Below are 18116 nucleotides of genomic sequence, written 5' to 3' on the forward strand. Positions count from 1 at the left end.
AATGGAACACTTTTTTGTAGCATGTGTGAGGCCCTGAGTTCAATCTGTAGCATCACACATACCACACCAATAAAAGTTTATACATGAAAAATGCATAATTAAAACATTTTTAAAATTGTTGTCACCTGTTGCAGTCTCCTTTCTCAACACAATAAGGGAACCAGGGTTTCTCACTGTGTTGGCTCTGATTGTAATATAGATGCTTCATTTTTGCATGTATCCATGGTAACCTTCCCAGTGTGAATTCAAATAAATATCTTTGCTTATGTAACCCAGGGCCCAGGTGCCAGTGAGCCTTGGGACCTCATTGATTTAAAAAAAAAAAATTGTTGTCACCTTTTGTTATCGTTGTTGTTGTTGGTTGTGGGGTTTGAACTCTGGGCCTGGGCACTGTCCCTGCACTCTTCAGCTCAAGGCAAGTGCTGCCTCTGGAGCCACAGTGCCACTTCCAGTTTTCTAGTGGTTTATTGGAGATCAGAGTCTCACAGACTTTTCTGCCCGGGCTGGCTTTGAACCGTGATCCTCATATCTCAGCCTCCTGAGTAGTTAGGATTACAGGCATGAGCCACCTGTACCCAGCTTGTTGTCACCTTTTTAGAAGCCTGTTTTCTTAAAAATTTTTTTGAGTTAACACAAGAATTTGTCTTTTCATAGTAGGACTTATAATCTCTTGTATTGCATATCCATTCTCCCCTCACAAATCCAACTGAGCATTGGATTTTAGATCATTTTTGCTTTTGTTGTTAACAGGGGAAATATATATCGAACTATGTTGCTGAAGTAAGGCCTATAATGATTCTAATAAAGTGATCGGTGCATATAACCAGAGCATTACACGCTATAGTATCTTAGTTATTGTCTCTTGTATCGAGTTCCCTATATCTCAGTAAACTTATTATTAGTCAGCATTCATCATTGTTTGTGTAATTGTACAGTGCAAAAAGAATGATGATCACCTTCGTCAGATAAATCAAATGGCAGGGGTAAGAAAGAAAGATTTATAACCAAAAGAAATAGAATGAAGTTTTTAAAATAGAAGAGAATACATGCAAAGTTTTGTTTTTTTTTCTTAAATATGTAACCATTATAAACTGTATGTCTGATAGACACCATTTCATTAGATTCTTTCTTGGGTTTCCTAATCCTTCTTCTTATCTTAAGATTCTCCTAGGTACAAAATTGGAATCTTTTAAGTGGCCATGCATAGCCCAGTAAGATTGTACTCCTGAAGAATTCTGCCTCCTCATTCACACCCTAGAAAGGTTTTCATTTGGGAGAAAAGAAAAATAGAATTGTCTCTTGTCCTCTAGACATAAAAATTTAAAGTAAAAAGAATAGATCTATTTTTTAGTAATGAAGACAGAGGCTTCCTGTCATTTCATGTGATAGTGTGTTATCTTAGAGGTAACATTTGGGCTACTCATGAATATAGATTTGCCTGAGCCAAGCCTAAAATGTCATGCATCCTCTTTCTCTGTTTTAGAACTACCTTTGTTTGGAGCACCAGCTCTCTCTAGTACACATGCCCCTGTTCATGAAGAGAAGTTCATCTCTGGGAGGCATGCTAGTTTGCTTTGCAGACTGCCATGACAGCTCATTACTTCATAGTTGTATGATACTATTTCACCTGGTTTAAAAGAAAAACAAAGGAGCCCACAGATGATATTTACCATTTGGCAATTGGAAGAAGCCCTGTAAGTGTTAGAATGGTCAACTCATGCTGGCTGAGGCCAAAAAGGACAGTTAATTGTGTTATACAGTAGAAAACGTCCAGCATTAAAAATATCCTTTGACACAGGGTCCTGAAATGGCCACCAGAACTTTGTCTGTAATGTTAGGCTTTTTGGTGACAAGGTGGTTGGTAGAAGCTTCAGCTCTAGCCAGCTTCTAGCCCCTGCACAGAGAGAGAGTATGTTTAGGATCTAAGACTGGCAGTTATTCCTCTAATTATGTATGTCTACTTCTGTATCAGTAGTCATACTCAGGAGAATAGCATGTGCTGATTGGCTTAGAGCTAGATTATATATTTTATATCAAATTTAGTGTCAAAGATGAGAAATATTATATATTCATTTAAGAAGAGAGAATATTTTATAATTTATGTGCATCTAATAACTGATTCAAAATATGTAAAGCCACAACTGACCTGAAAGTAAAATAGACCAATTATAGCTGAAAGTTCCAACCTCTCTTCTTCCCCCCCTCCCCCCCTCCCCCCCCCCCCGATCCTGGGGCTTGAACTCTGCACCTGGGCACTGTCCCTCAACTGCTTTTGCTCAAGGCAAGCACTCTACCATTTGAGCCATAGTGCCACTTCTAGATTTTTTGAGTGACTTCCTGGGCTGCCTGATCTGGCTTCGAACCATGATCCTCAAATCTCAGCCTCCTGAGTATCTGGGATTACAGGCATGAGCCACCAGCACCTAGCCTTCATTTCTCTCTCTCATGGATAAAATAGACCTGAGAAGTATAAAGACATAGAAAACTTGATTAATTAATTTGACCTAATATCTACAAAGCGCTCTTTGTACTTCTCAACTAAACCTGAAAGATATGCCAAGCTAGACATATTCTGGACTATTGATACTAAAAAACAAGTGTCCATGAATGGAAAAGAATTGAAATCATGCAATGCATATCTTTTCCACAACAGGATTAAGAACCTTTCTAGAAAAAGAATACCAATTAGATCAAGTAATGGAAAAAAATATTAAAGTGCAGCATTCGGTGAAGCAGAAGAAAATCATTAAAGAAAAATCAGGATCTTTTTACTAAGGCTGTAATGGGTTAAAGCACTTAGTTGGGAGGAGTCTTTTTTTAATAATAATTTTATTATAGTCTAGTAAAAAGTACATGTGTAGGTAGCAGTAATAAGAAGGGACATTTCTACAGATTTCCTCTGAAATTGTATCACCAGGATTGCATATCAAATTTAAAAAGTAGGCAGGGATTTAGAGCTTAAGGATTGAATCAATAAAAAAGCTACCATGTTCACATATTTACTATATGCTTAACTTGAAATACAGTATTTCATGTAATCTCTGTTTCCTACACAGGAAAGAATCCAAAGAATTTAGGCATTCTAACCTGGATTTGGAGAATTAGGAATTGGCAGGGCCAAGATTTGCCCAAATTCAAAAATGGTGCTCATTCTTATTAGCTTCTGTTTGTGCAACTCAGCTCAGTAATAAAATCTGAAGTTTTCTACAGAACTGTGTTTTGCTAGGATTCTGATATGTGCAAGACATCTTTCTGCAGAAACACAGAAAACAGAGACCCTGTCAGGTTTGCTGATCCCATCGTGTGTTGTATGAAGTTGACTTTTATTGTTTCTTTGTTCCCTCTTGAAGTGATATGAGTAATATCTTACACCACTAGCACAAACAGATTTTTGCCACAGAGCTTGACATTCTTCACACCCTGAGTAAGTATTTATGCTCAATAAAATATAAATAATGGCCCTGGAAGAGACTGTGAAAGGCAGTGACAGCACTGTAGACCTCAGGCAAGCAGTGGTTATGACCATACCTTCATTCGTTTGATCTTTTTTTAAGGTTTTTTTAATTGTGAAAATACCGTACAGAGGGGTTACAATTACATGAGCAAGGTAATGTGTACATTTCTTATCAAGCATTGTTGCTTCCTCCTTTGTTTCCCCTTACCATCCCTGCCCTACCAACCTCCTCCCCCCCCCCCCCCCCCCCGCCAAAGTTGTAAAGTTTGCTTTTTGACCTAATGTCTTGTACATCTCATTGTTGCAATGGATCCACCTGTATCCCTATTTAAACAATTTGTTTTTTCCCTTCCCCTCCACAAATTATACCAACATCAAATACAGTGAAAACAGGGATTATACCAGGGAGTAGCTCTGCCATTGAGCTACTCCTCAGCCACAGAGTTTAATAATTTCCTGTGCATTTAGGCCAAACTTTTTTTCCTTGTACATATTAATAATATTTCTCGATATTACTCTTGTACAACCAAGCTAAATAGAAATTGAAATCTACTTGTATGGAAATGTTAAATTCGTGTAGATTTGCTTCATAGATTTGTCAATTTTAGCCAGGTGCCAGTGGCTCATGCCTGTAATCCCAACTACTCAGGATGCTAAGACATAGAGGCTTGTGGTTTGAAGCTAACCCAGGCAAAAAAAGTCCAAAACTCTTATCTCCAAAATAATTGGAAAAACCTGGGCTAGAAGTGTGCCTTAAATGGTAGAGCCTCAGCCATCAGCCATGAGCTAGCAACCTGAGCAAGCTTGAGAACCTGTGTTTAAACCCCAGTACCGGGGTGGAGGGTGGGAACTGTGTGTTTCAAAATAATGTGGATTGGAGCTGAGCAGAGCGGCTCATGCTATTGTGCTGCTAGCTACTCAAGAGGCTGACATCAGGAAGACTGTATGTAATTCCAGGCCACCCTGGCAAAAAGTTCAAAAGACAGTACCTCAATCAATAAAATGCTGGGCATAAAGTCAAACCTCTCATCGCAGCTATTCAAAAATAGGAGAATTATGTTTTAGGCCAGCCTCAAAAAAAAAGTGAAACTCTATTCAAAAAATAAAGCCAAAAGGGCAGTGTATATGACACAAGTGGTATGGAGTAGCTGCCTAGCAAGCACAGGCTCTTATAACCCCAGTACAGCTCCCCCGCTCCCAAATTGGATAATATGGATTGGTCTTAAATTGGTTTTGTCTCTTGTTCAGTTTACCTATTTATACTGTAGCATAGAGATTTCCTGTCATAATTGTAAAGTGTTTTTGATTTCACAACTATGTTGGTTAATTTGTTTTCTTTTTCTGTTATACCTATATAGCTTTGGGGGATTGGCATTTTAGTATTGATTCACTGTTGTTGGTTTTTTACTATTCATATTTGAGTATAGACTCAGTCATCCAAGAAATGAAATTAAATCTCAAAGTAAAAATGCTGAAGCTTATACCATTAGACATTTTTCTATGCCTTGAGGATGGTTTAGTTCCGGGGTAAAGCAATCAGGGAAGAAAGTTAAAATAACAGATTTTTAACATTCATATTTTGAAATGGAAAGGTTTTTTAAATGTCTGGTTGTATTTATTATTACATTTTTATTATGCAATATGTGCCTGCTTTCATTATTTTAAAAAATAAGATTGCTTTGAAAACTTGGTTATCTGCATTTCTTGATTCCTAGGTTGCAAACCGATAATGTGTAGCTTAGAACAGAACACTGACACTAGAAACTGTGTTTGTGCTCTAGAATTAGCATGATCATGCATGATTCTGAGCAAATTCACTTATTTGCACCGTAATAACTCACTCAGTTGTAGTTTTAGAGATATAGTCTCCATCACAGAATAGCATTGTTTAAGAAAATAGGTAAATCAGGAGGGAATCCATTTTTTGTTTTTGTTTTTGTTTTTGGGTCCGGTCATGGGGCCTGGGCACTGTCCCTCAGCTTTTCAGCTCAAGGCTAGCACTCTACCACTTGAGCCACAACGCCACTTCTGGCTTTTTTCTTTTTGCTTATGTGGTGCTGAGGAATGGAACCCAGGTCCTCAGGCATGCAAGGCAAGCGCTCTACCACTGAGCCACCTTCCCAGCCCGGGAATCCATTTTTTAAAAAATGTAAAGCTCTCTGAACTTTGTTGGATGCTTTTGTTTTTCTTCTTTTCTTTTTCTTTTTTCTTTTTCTTTCTTTTTTTTCCCCCACTGTTCTGGGGCTTGAACTCAGAGCCTGGGCTCTTTTTGTGTTCAAGGCTAGCACTCTACCACTTAAGCCACAATGCCATTTCCAGCTTTTTCTGAGTAGTTTACTGGAGATAAGAGTCTTTCCTTCCCAGGTTGACTTTGAACTGTGATCTCAGATCTCAGCCTCTTGAGTAGCTATGATTGCAGGCATTAGCCACCAGTGACAGGTATGAATATATTCTTATTATTTTGTCTTTACACTTAAAGTATTTTGTATATCACTTGAGAAAACTTTTTATGAATGTTCTTCATGTTGGAGCCGAACTATATTTTCATATTAATGATTGCCTTATTAGTAAGGTAAATAGTATTGTTATAGTCTGACCAGATTATATCAACTCTCTAGTTTATTTCTCATAATTGAGGACATTTATTTTTATTCTGGGCAATGTAAGTCTAATAGGTTTTTATGGCATTTCCCTCAGTATTAAACAGCTTTCCCACTACTGAAACATTAAATCACTAATTTCCTGTCATTTATGAAATACTTCTCAGTGTTAACCACCATTGCAGCAGCATGTGCCTTCACACCCTCCCTGTAACAACATCTATTTAACAGCTAGCTACAAAGGTTGACAGCACCTGTACCCTCCTCCCAGTCAAGCTCCAACCATTGTTTATAGCTACATTTCTTCCCTGCTGTGGTCACCATGCTGCATATCCATTCTATCCACATGGCCAACCTACTGTCATTGTACCCAAACCTCACTGTGTTCATTGCAGATTTTGCTCAAGAGTCTGCAGATGGCTAATACTTTTGAACAGATTTAACCACAAGTCAAGAAGGTACTGTCTGGTATTAAAGACACTCCTATTTTAATTGTACCCCCTGCCTCACTTTGAAGGGGTCCCATGCATTTCATGTGTTTAATGCTAATAATGATCATGGCTATTGTCATATGCATTCTTTCCTCATGGCTTATTCATCAAAGTACTTTAGCTGAAGTGACAGATTTAGGGCTAGAATGATAAATTTCTTCTTATGGGTCAAAAATTAAAAACTGTGCTGGTGATACGAATGTTGGTCACTTAAAACAGTGCATTCTGGTCCAGCATGTTGGTACTCACATGTTATCCTGGAACTTGGGAGACTGAGGCAGTAGGATCAGGAGTTCAAGGCCAGCTTGGAGGGTGTATAGTGACTTTTAGGCCAATGTGAACTAAATAACAATATACCATAGGTGCTGTTGGTAAATAATAATAATAATACGTGCCCTGACATAAAAATGAGGAGGATGAAAGAGAGATTTTTTTTTTTTTTTTGGCCAATCCAGGGGCTTAAACTCAGGGCTTGGGCACTGTCCCTGAGCTTCTTTAGCTCAAGGCTAGCATTCTATCACTTGAGCCACAACGTCACTTCTGGCTTTATCTGTTGTACTAAGGAATGAAACCCAGGGCTTCATGTATGCTAGGTAAGCACTCTACCACTAAGCCACATTCCCAGCCCTAGAAGAGAACTTTTTTGCCAATTGCCTATCTACATCCCCTTCATTTCATTTAATCATCCGTTCCCTCTATTGCCAACACTGTGGTGGAGGACCAACTCATCAGAGCTCCAACTGAAATACCACTGTTACTTTCCTCAACAAAATTTCACTGCCCCTAATGTTCTTGTTGCCCCAGCATGGTTTCCATTTGCAACTGTGTTCTGTGGCTGTTCGCCTTTATCCCTACTCTTCTTTTTTTTCTTTTTTTTTTTTGTCAGTCGTGGGCCTGAACTCTGGGCCTGGGCACTGTCACTCAACTCTTCAGCTCAAGGCTAGCATGCTACCACTTGAGCCACAGAGCCACTTCCAACTTTTTTTTCTGCTGCTTATGTGGTGCTGAGGAATCGAACCCAGGGCCTCATGCTTGCAAGGCAAGCACTCTACCACTGAGCCAACTTCCCAGCCCCCTTAATTCCTATTCTTAAACAGATTGTGTTTGGCTGAGATAATCAAGGTAGCACTGCATTTTCTTTATCTTCTCATAGTATGAACTTTTTTCTTCTATTTCTGATACTGACATCCAACTGAGGAAGTGAATGCAGTAAACATAGTGAGAAGCAGGTGTGTTCATTTCCTTATGAGAAATGTAAGCCAAAGTTTTAATTGGTGTAACAACACACCCAATTGAGTATGTTGTCCGTGTCCAAGCTGTACACATTGGCTTGACCATCTCTTTTTCTTTTTCAGCTTGATTGTGACCAGTGTCTTTGGTCACAATATTGGTGTCCATTTGTTAAATCAGCCTTGTTTTTAACAGAGCAATTAACATGTAAGGAGTTGTTCACAGGTAAAAAGTAATCTCACATGTCATGGTAATAAAGTTTTCCTTTTTTCCAGTTGCCAAAGAACAGGGCTTTAAACTAGTTGGTCATAACTTGATTAAGATATGATTGTGCCTTGTACCCTGTCGCTTTTATTTTTCAGGCTAAATCAACAGTTTTAGGGTTGGCCTAGAAAGAAATATCCATAGTCACTTGCAAAGTCACTTTCTTTGAGACCGTCCTTTACCAATAATGTTACATGCTGATACTGGTTGCTCTTTTTCATTGTTTTACCAGAAAACTCTCCAAAGGAATTTACTTTTGGTAAATTGAATGATTTGTATAAATAGCCCTGAGGAAAATACAGTACTGTTTTTTGTTTTTTGTTTTTTTGTTGGTGGTGGTGGTTATGGGGCCTGGGCACTGTCCCTCAGCTCTTCAGCTAAGGCTAGCGCTCTACCTCTTGAGCCACAGTGCCACTTCCGGCTTTTTCTGCTTATGTGGTGCTGAAGAATCGAACCTAGGGCCTCATGCATACAAGGCAAGCATTCTACCACTGAGCCATCTTCCCAGCCCCAGTGCTGTTTATAAAGGAAGTGATCATTTTCCCACCTTACAAAGCCAGTGTATGTCTTTAAAGTCAATTGATAGCAAAACCAGACTGGTTTATGTGTCTAAGAAACAATGAGTTAGGGGCTGGGAAGGTAGCTCAGTGATAGAATGCTTGCCTTGCATTCATGAGGCCCTGGGTTCGATTCCTCAGCATCACATAAGCAGAAAAAGCCGGAAGTGGAGCTGTGGCTCAAGTGGTAGAGCGCTAGCTTTGAGCTGAAGAGCTGAGGGACAGCACCCAGGTCCAGAGTTCAGGCCCCATGACCAACAAAAAAATAAATAAATAAACAATGACTTAATGAATGTAAGTCTGTAAAGTAAGATGTTGCTACTCTCTCTCATCATGAGATCACTGTCTATCGGTTCAACTGTTAGAAATACAGAAAATCCTGAAGCTTTTCAAAGAAGATAAACACTTTTCTGGTTTACATTCAGTGCTAGCAAAACTCCGTTAGTTGATTTCCCAGTCCATAACTAAAAATCAGTGATTAAACAGAAGAACAAGGAGTGAGGGAGGGAAAGATCTGACAACATTCTAGAATGAGAAGACAAACAAAAATCTGAAGCCCTTTGCATTAAAAATCCTATGAGAAATGACAGTCACAAAATGAGCGTCTATTCGTTATGTATATTGTCAGAGAAACAATTTGACTCCTCAAATACAGATCAGTTATCAATTGCTAATGGGTGTTTACTACAGATAGGATAGGGTCTTTCAGACAAAAGCTGTTCTCTCTTACCTGGCATGGTGGCATACCTGCAGTCCCAATACTGGGGAGGAAGAGGCAGGAGAACTACAAGTTCCAGGCCAGCCTTGGCTACATAGTAAGACCCCATCTGAGAGGGAAAAATAAATAAAAACAGGGCTGAGGATATAGCTCAGTCATTGAATCTTGGGATTTGGGCCCAAGATCTTTTGACCCATTTCAGGCCTTCTTTTCTTCTCTCAGCATCAGTCTCCAAAATGCAACTTTCCACTTTTTATGTTTTGAATGTCTACTAAATATTGATTAATTTTTTTTGGGGGGGGGTCCAGTCGTGGGGCCTGAACTCTGGGCCTGGGCGCTGTCCCTCAGCACTTCAGCTCAAGGCTAGCGCTCTACCACTTGAGCCACAGTGCCACTTCCGGCTTTCTTTTTGCTTATGTGGTGCTGAGGAATCAAACCCAGGGCCTCAGGCATGCAAGGCAAGCGCTCTACCACTGAGCCACCTTCCCAGCACCAATATTGATTAATTTTAAAATGGAATTATAATACAAGCACATCTAGTTGAATTGTTAGAAATTATCAGTTCTTATAGAATTGTCTACAGTAAATAAGTGTTGTTTTCTTTGTGCTTTTAAAGCAGGACAACTTGAGAGCTGGTTTTTAATTACTATTTAATTACATTATGGGGCTAAGTATAGTATTTCAGTGTAATTTACAATATGTAATAACGAAACCAGGATAGTAGCATATCTGTCACTTGAAGCATTTACCATTTTCTTGTGTTGAAAACATTGAAAAATTCCATCTAGTAGCTATTTTGAATTCCCTAAATGCGTACCTCTTTATCTCTGTCATCACTTACGTACCTCTTTATCTCTGTCATCACTTACGTGTTTATGTGTGGATAAAAGTGTTTAATTAATGAAAGAAGACAATAGGTAATAATAGTCTAATTTTACAAACATACCTCAGTGCCATGAGGTCAGAGATTATAGAGCAAAGGAAACCAAATAAATACAAATTTTAGATGAAAAATTCCAAGGGGAACTAGTTAAATGTTAAACAACTTTGACAAACTTCTTTTACAAGGCCTCTTTCTAGGATAGTTTTCCTAGGGGCTACATAAGCCACGTTTTAAATGATTTTTTTAAAAAATAAACCTAAGTAGCTCAAAATATCTTTATAAAAAAGCTGTCCCAAGAATGTTGTGTATAAATAGCAATTTCCTAATGACTATCTTCTGAAATACATCCTTATTCTTTGATTAAAGAACATGGGGCCTGAATGGACAGTTAAAGCCTCCTACTTCCACCTATAACCTGAACAAGTGTTCCATGCCTTCCAAAATGCCACACTCACTGCTTTCAGTAAGGGGAGGACAAGAATGGATTCTGTTGTGACATCTTTGGTAGTCAGTGCTGATTTCCTCAAAGTCTTTTTGTGTTAGTAGTAAAATCAACTACTCTGTCTGTTCTTCAAATGCAGCTTTCAGATACTTTATCATGAGAGAACTGGTAGTGATAGGTAAAGGATAATTCTTGAGATTTCCTCCATACTTTTATTCTGGTTTTATTCATCTCAACAAGTTTGTGATACTGAATTATCCTGAGATCTGGCAGCCTGCAGGCCAGTTTGTGTCCCAAGAGTGTCTAAAATTAACTTCACAATCCTATAGACTGGTTTCACAGTTATATAACTCTCAGCATGAATCAGTACTAGCTACTTCACATTCCCACCAAAGTGAAGCAAGATTACATTCTTATCCACTTTTTTCATTCTGAGAAATATAGACACATATAGGGACATCACAAGCATCTTACTGTGATCTTGGGCCTGCCTCAGCAACTCCAGGAAATGCTTTCAGTTTCCTGGCTCTGAACATCATTAACAATCCAGAAGCAACTGTCTCTGCATTCCTGACACTTTCCCATAAAAGACATAGAAGGGATTATGGCCTACTTTTCCAAGTCAGTATAAAAATTCACATTTGCTTGGTGACAGCCATAGATAGTCACAAGCACATAGCTACTTCGAATGAGTCCTGAAGTATTCATTGCAGTCTTATGGATGATTTTGAATTTTGATTGCTGATTCTGATATGTACATCTTATTTTACATTTTAGCCTCTCTAAAATTGGGGATTTATCTTCTAATCATAGTTTTTCTAAATGGACCATATGTTAAGTCCCATTTGAAGCATCTTAAGTTTAAAAAATGTTATTTATAGCACACACTTACATAAATATACACACACTAAAACCATTTACTTTTCTGGTCAATACATTAATATAATAATAGTGAAAAATTATAATCTCAGCTGTGCATTTCATTCTTTGCAAGTAGCTGTTTTGGTAAATGCTTGTATTAAAATCAACTCATCATACTTTGTGAGTTTTTACTCTTTTTTTACTGTTTTCTGCAGGAGTGAAATCATGTGTAAAAAATTATTCTAAGTAAATCTAATTTGATGAAAACCAGTGATGAAAAACAATGATGTCCTTGAACTTCCTTTTTTTATTATTATTATTTCTGTAGTACACTGTCAGCTCAGAAATCTCATTGTTATTATTAATATTCAAATTTTTCTGTATTAATCTTCAATGGCCAGTGTTTAGATTCATTTGTTTTTGTTCCAGTAATCTTTTTCACATGAATCAGCTGAAATATTCCTCCTGTGTATAAAGGTCTATGAGCTCTAGAAGTATGGGCATATACCTGTAATCCCAGCACTTGAGAATGTGAGGCAATACCATTTTAAATTCCAGGCCAGCCTGAGAAAATAACCAGGCACTATCTCGGCAAAGGGAGAAAAAGAAATTATGGGTATCTTAGTGCTTTTTTTAATCCTTTCCTTGAGGCATTCTTTGTTAGAGTAAAAGAAATCAAATAAACTAAAACTTTTATGAGTTGGAATGTTAATGAATAATTACTCAGAATTTCTGATTAGCTACAGCTTCCGTAGTTAGCAAAAGGTATTCGTTTTCTTTGCTAACATAATAAAATCAAATGTTTTGAACAGAAATGGGTACTTTTTTTTTTCTTGCCAGTCATGGGGCCTGAACTCTGGGCCTGGGCACTGTCCCTCAACTCTTCAGCTCAAGGCTAGTGCTCTACCACTTGAGCCACAGTGCCACTTCCAGCTTTCTCTGCTTATGTGGTGCTGAGGAATCGAACCCAGGGCTTCATGCATGCAAGGCAAGCACTCTACCACTGAGCCACCTTCCCAGCCCCAGAAATTGGTACTTTTTGATAATTTAATTGTAGCTAGTCAGTTAATCAATAACATCTGTTACCCACTATGGTAACAGAAGGTGGATCATCTGACAAAATCCTTGCAAATCCAACACGTACTCTATTTTTCTTCTTATCCTTGTTTATGTCATCATGTTCACAAATGTTTGTATTTAGATAAGATAGAAGAGGCTTCTTATGCCTGAGGAGACTCATTGGAATATTTCACTATAGAAATTGCTTCTAACAGTAAATTTCAGAATATCGATTTGATTTGTCATCACTTCTGAAAGAGGAAGTCAGGCTTTGAAAAAATGTTAACTGTTTATCAGTTCCACTCAACTGAAGTTCTTCTAAATGTAGCCATTTGCCTCTTCCACAGATTTGGCTTATGTACCATGCTTTGACATGAAATGATCGCTTCTATGTGTTTAACCTTGTTCCTACTTTGCCCTGTTTCTTTTTCAGGTCCATACGTTCCGAGGCCCACACTGGTGTGAATATTGTGCCAACTTCATGTGGGGCCTCATTGCTCAGGGAGTGAAATGTGCAGGTGAGAGCACTTCCTTCCTCTCTCTGCTGGCTGTGCTGTGAAGTTCTAAGGAAAAACGTGTTAGGAAGTTCACTGTTAAACACACTACATACTGGAGCCCGATCTACTCTCATGTGTGTGCGCCTGGCTGCATTGTTAGACAGCCAATTTGGAAATTAAGATTTTTATCTGCCCTTAACCTATAGTACTTACGGGGTAGAAGAAGACTAGGGATCTGGTCCAGAAAAGAGAGAAGTCAACTTGTTTTTTTTTGGTTTTTTTTTTTGTTTTTTTTTTGGGGGTCCGGTCGTGGGGCCTGAACTCTGGGCCTGGGCGCTGTCCTTCAGCTCTTCAGCTCAAGGCTAGCACTCTACCACTTGAGCCACAGCACCACTTCCGCTTTTTTTCTTATGTGGTGCTGAGGAATCGAACCCAGGGCCTCGAGCATGCAAGGCAAGTGCTCTACCACTGAGCCACCTTCCTAGCCCTCAACTTGTTTTAAAAGCCTGACAAGGGGAGATGAAAGTAAGACAGTTATATTTAATACTTTGCCTTTGATGTTACAGTATCTAAATTTATAAAAGTGATTTTTTTTAAAGCAGTGTACTGGGACTTAGGATTGTTTCCTTGGAAACAGAATTTTAGATAACATGTTAATCTGGATTGTCCTTACTAAAAATTTTTGTGAAGTCAAAGCTTAAAAAAATTGTGAATTTATCTTTAAAGATAGTTACCAAGTTCTGAAAATTCACTTAGTCATTAATACTTCCTTTGTGACATTTTGAAATCCTGAATATACCAAATCTGTTTTGTAAAATATGATCATGGTATTTGAGGTTTAAATTTAGAAACTTTTAAGATTCATACATAAAGAAATACCCAATATGACAGCACATTTTTAAGACTTGAACTGTGTTTTCCCAGATTGTGATCATATTTAACCCTAAAATAAGTGGTGTGATTTTCTTTATTATAATGTGCATGCATACTCATATATGTGTATATACATACACACACATACATGCACACAGAATGCATTGATTTAGTGAAATAGTTCATTAAATGAGTAGTTAATCATATCTTATGAAACTTGTTTGTATAGAACAACTCTTTCATATTTGCCATTCAAACTGCTGTGAATTCTAGCATAGGTTTAAAAATAATAATTTATTTTAAATGTATAGTATTTGATCATAAAAATTCTATTTTATTTGTTGAACTTAAGTATCTTCTTACATGTCCTCTAAAATATGGCTTTACATTAAAAATATTTCCTAAGTAAATTATTTCAAAATGGTAACTAAATACTATCAAACATCACTGAAACATTGACTTTTTTGTTGTGGCATGATTTTAAATGGAATATTGTTGTTGTCTATTATGTGTAAAAAATTTTGTGGTCTGCCTTTTTATATTTCTAAGCTGCATTTTCTTTTTTTATATATAATTTTTATTGTGACTAGGTGATTACATAAATTTCATAAATTTCACAGAGATAGTGATACTTAGTTAAAGAGATAGTGATACTTAAAGTCACAAACACATTTTATCCTTCATGAGGCAAATTGTCATTATTGTGGTCTATAAAGTTTGTGAATTCTATGAGCTTTGACAATATAGCCATCTTCCACATCGGGTGGTATGTACATTTCTTTCCCTTTGCTTAGTGTTAGCTGTTCCCTCTATCCCTCTTATTCCCTCCCTCCCATCGCTGCCCTTGAGTTGCTTAGTTCATTTTCATCAGTGTCCAGTGCAGCTGACGGGCCCCTCTGTTGTATATTTTCCCGTTTCCCTCTGATTCTGTGTCCTCCTCCTAGCTTCCCTCAGATGTGCATATCTATGCCATATATGTGATCAACAGCATGGAGTCATTTAGGAATGATACGACAAGATGAGTGGAGGTCCTTGTGTCTCTAGTCCTGTTTACTTTGTCATATCTCCTTGCATTTTGTATTTAACATCCACATATCAGGGAGATGATGTGTTGTTTGTCTCTTTGCTCTTGGCTTACCTCGCTCCAAATGTTTTTTTCTAGTTCCATCCACTTCCTGCGAATGCCATTATTTTGTCCTTTCTAATGGCTTCAGGTGCATTTTTTTAGAATAGCAAGGTATGGTATGTATTACATGTGACTGAGTGGTCCAAATCAGTCTTCTTTTGGTTACTGTTCCCTGCTTCACTAGATATTCTAATGTTGCAGGCATGGCTCACTAGTTGGAGCTATGCTGAATCCTTCCTGCCACAGAGGATAGGATAAGGGATTCCCCAGATGTGGACTTTGAACTGTGCAGAGGTACTAGTTGCACCTTGGATTGGGATTCATAAGGAATCCTTACTATAATAACTTACTGTGTAGTCAAAATGAGGAGTCTCCAAAGACTGTGGTTGTGTCTTTGAACTTAAGGGGAACAATGTAGACTAGAAAGTGTTGATAAAGTGATGGGTTTAAGAATTTTTCACCGTGGTTTTTCAAAAGCAAATGGAGTATTCTTTCGAAAACAATCATTTACTCAAGCCAGGTATGGTAGCATTTACCTGTAATCCCAGCACACAGGGTAAATGAGGGGACAGAAACAAGAGGATCTCAAGGCTTTTCTGGGTACATGGGGAGATACTATCTCAAAAATGAAAAAAATTGCTCAGAGCTTTCAGTGAGGGGACAGCTTGCCTGCTACAGTATTAGCTGGATTCAATTTTATTCATACAGCTTTATTTGCCTCCTATTGGTTTGAACACCACCCAGTGCTTGCTTGCTTGCTTGCTTGCTTTCTCTTTCTTTCTTTTCTTTCTTTCTTTCTTTCTTTCTTTCTTTCTTTCTTTCTTTCTTTCTTTCTTTCTTTCTTTCTTTCTTTCTTTCTTTCTTTCTTTCTCTTTCTTTCTTTCTTTCTTTTCTTTCCTTCCTTCCTTCTTTCCTTCCTTCCTTCCTTCCTTTCTTTCCTTTCTGTCTGTCTGTCTGTCTGTCTTTGCTTTCTTTTCTTTCCTTTCCTTTTCTTTTCTTTTTTGGAGTGGATAGGATACAATGCTGCCTTTTCCCAATATCCCATTATTCCTGACAACCTCTTTTGCCTTGGTGGATTTTTTTTAAAGAAACAGAACAAAGAAAGCTGTTTTAGAGATCAAAAGCAGATAAATACATATCTTCCTTTACAAATGGCTGTAAGCCTGCCATTTTCCTTAAAAATATCTTTAATGTTTAGTGGCTAGTGTATTACTTTCCCACCTCTGTTCCAACAAATTACCACAGACTCCATGGCTGAAAATTACATGCATTTAATTATCCTGTAATTATGGAATCCAAAGTCAGTTTCTCTGGGCTATAATGAAGCTGCTTGCAAGCCTGTTTCCTTCTGGAAGCTGTAGTGGGAGAATTCATGTCTTTCTTTGCCTTTTCCAGTTCCCAGAAACTACCCACATGCCTTAGCTCAGGGCCTCTTCCTTCATCTTCAAAATTAAATACATGGCACGTTCTATCTTCTCAGACCTCCACTTGTGTCTTTACATCATCTTTCTCTGATCCCCATCCTCCATCCATCCTCTATTATTATGTAATCAGAGCGATTATAAACATCCCTTTCCTCCAAAAAACATTATTCTACCAGCATTCCTGGATTATTTCTATTTTAGCCTTCTCAGAATATTCTGGGAAAGAATATGTTAAATACTTTAAGCCAGACATCTCAGTGTAGTGTTTGTTATTCAATTGACTATATTTTCCATGTTAGCGTTATCATTGCTGTCTCCAACATTTCAGAAATAGAGAAATTTTTTTATTAAGAATAGAATTTATTACTTTAGTATGAAAATACTTTTACATAGAAAAAACTAGAAATAATATATTTTTTAAATTAGTGTTATTGATTGCCTGCCCCTAAAAGTTGTGGTCATTCTTGTAAGTCTGTGAGAATTTGAAAATTAATGTAAAAGTAATTTTTTATAAATATTCCAAAGGACAAGGCATTCCTCTTAATTTGTGGAAGTAATGCTGTGTGATGCATATATTAAAATGTGAGCTGTTCTACTTTTTATGGGGAGAGATATGTCTAAGAGATATATTTAAGAATGAAACCTAAGGCTGAAGAATAGCTCCCTGGTAAAGCAATTGCTTCACATGCACAAGGTACTGGTTTAATCTATAGTACTATCAATAAAAAAAAAAAGAGGGTAAAAAAAGAAACCCATTTAAATATGAACATTCATTGAAAATAATTATCTTCCAAAACACACGTTACTGTTATTGTGCTAACCCTTAATCCTATCTGTACAATGTAAATAATACCAGTAATTTGCTCTAGAAATATAGGTATCATTGGGTGTGGTGGCTCACTTCTGTAATACTAGTTACTTGGGAGGCAGATGCTGGGAGGATCATGGTTTTCAGCTAGCCTGGGCAAACAGACTGCATCTCAGCCAATAGCTGTGTGTGGTGGCATATGCCTATTATCCCAGCTAGAAAGAAAGTGTAAATTGGTCCAAACTTGCCCCTGGATGGGGGGGGAGGGGGAGTGGAGGTGAGAACCAATTCAAAAATAACTAAACGCAAAAAGAGTTGAAGATATAAGATCAAGTGGTTGAGTGCTTGCCTACCAAGTTCAAGTCCCTGAATTCAAACCCTAGAACTGCCACCTTCCCCAAAGTCTCTGCTTCCTAGATAAACAGTATACATGTGTTTTAGAGAAATCAATTCTTGTGAAATCTAGGACTTTTACTAAGAGAAAGAATATAAGTAATAAAAATACTATATGAAAAATACAGAATAGATATAATTTATTTTTATTCCATTTACCTTCACTTATTCAATACTTATTAATGTGTGAAATTGGTAGGGAACTGTGGTTTAATAGTACATAAAAATATAATACCAAGAGATATAACAAATGAAATCTATGGATTTCTCCTTCTCTCCCTAAATACAGCACAGAGCCTCCCTAGAAGAAATGGAACTATTATAGGAGTTATATGACTTTAATAAATAAATGAAAATCAAAGGAAGTCTGAATGATCAGCTGAAACCCTGGTACACTGCTAGTTCCTAAAGCAGCAGTTTTCAGTGCAAGCTCAGG

General features: G+C 37.6%; 1 protein-coding gene across 3 annotated transcripts in view; it reads left to right on the top strand.

Moving 5' to 3' along the window:
• The window catches only part of Chn1 (chimerin 1), a 161508-nt gene that overhangs the window by 126449 nt on the left and 16943 nt on the right, over nt 1-18116 (top strand). For all 3 annotated transcript variants that reach the window (XM_070020603.1, XM_070020593.1, XM_070020614.1), the window contains one exon: nt 12993-13077. In XM_070020603.1, coding sequence (XP_069876704.1) covers nt 12993-13077 — 85 coding nt within the window. The remainder of the gene's footprint in view (nt 1-12992; nt 13078-18116) is intronic.

Source organism: Dipodomys merriami, unplaced genomic scaffold (assembly GCF_024711535.1).
Source record: "Dipodomys merriami isolate MVZ:Mamm:240054 unplaced genomic scaffold, mDipMer1.0.p SCAF_1, whole genome shotgun sequence".
In the NCBI taxonomy this organism is placed as follows: Eukaryota; Metazoa; Chordata; class Mammalia; order Rodentia; family Heteromyidae; genus Dipodomys; species Dipodomys merriami.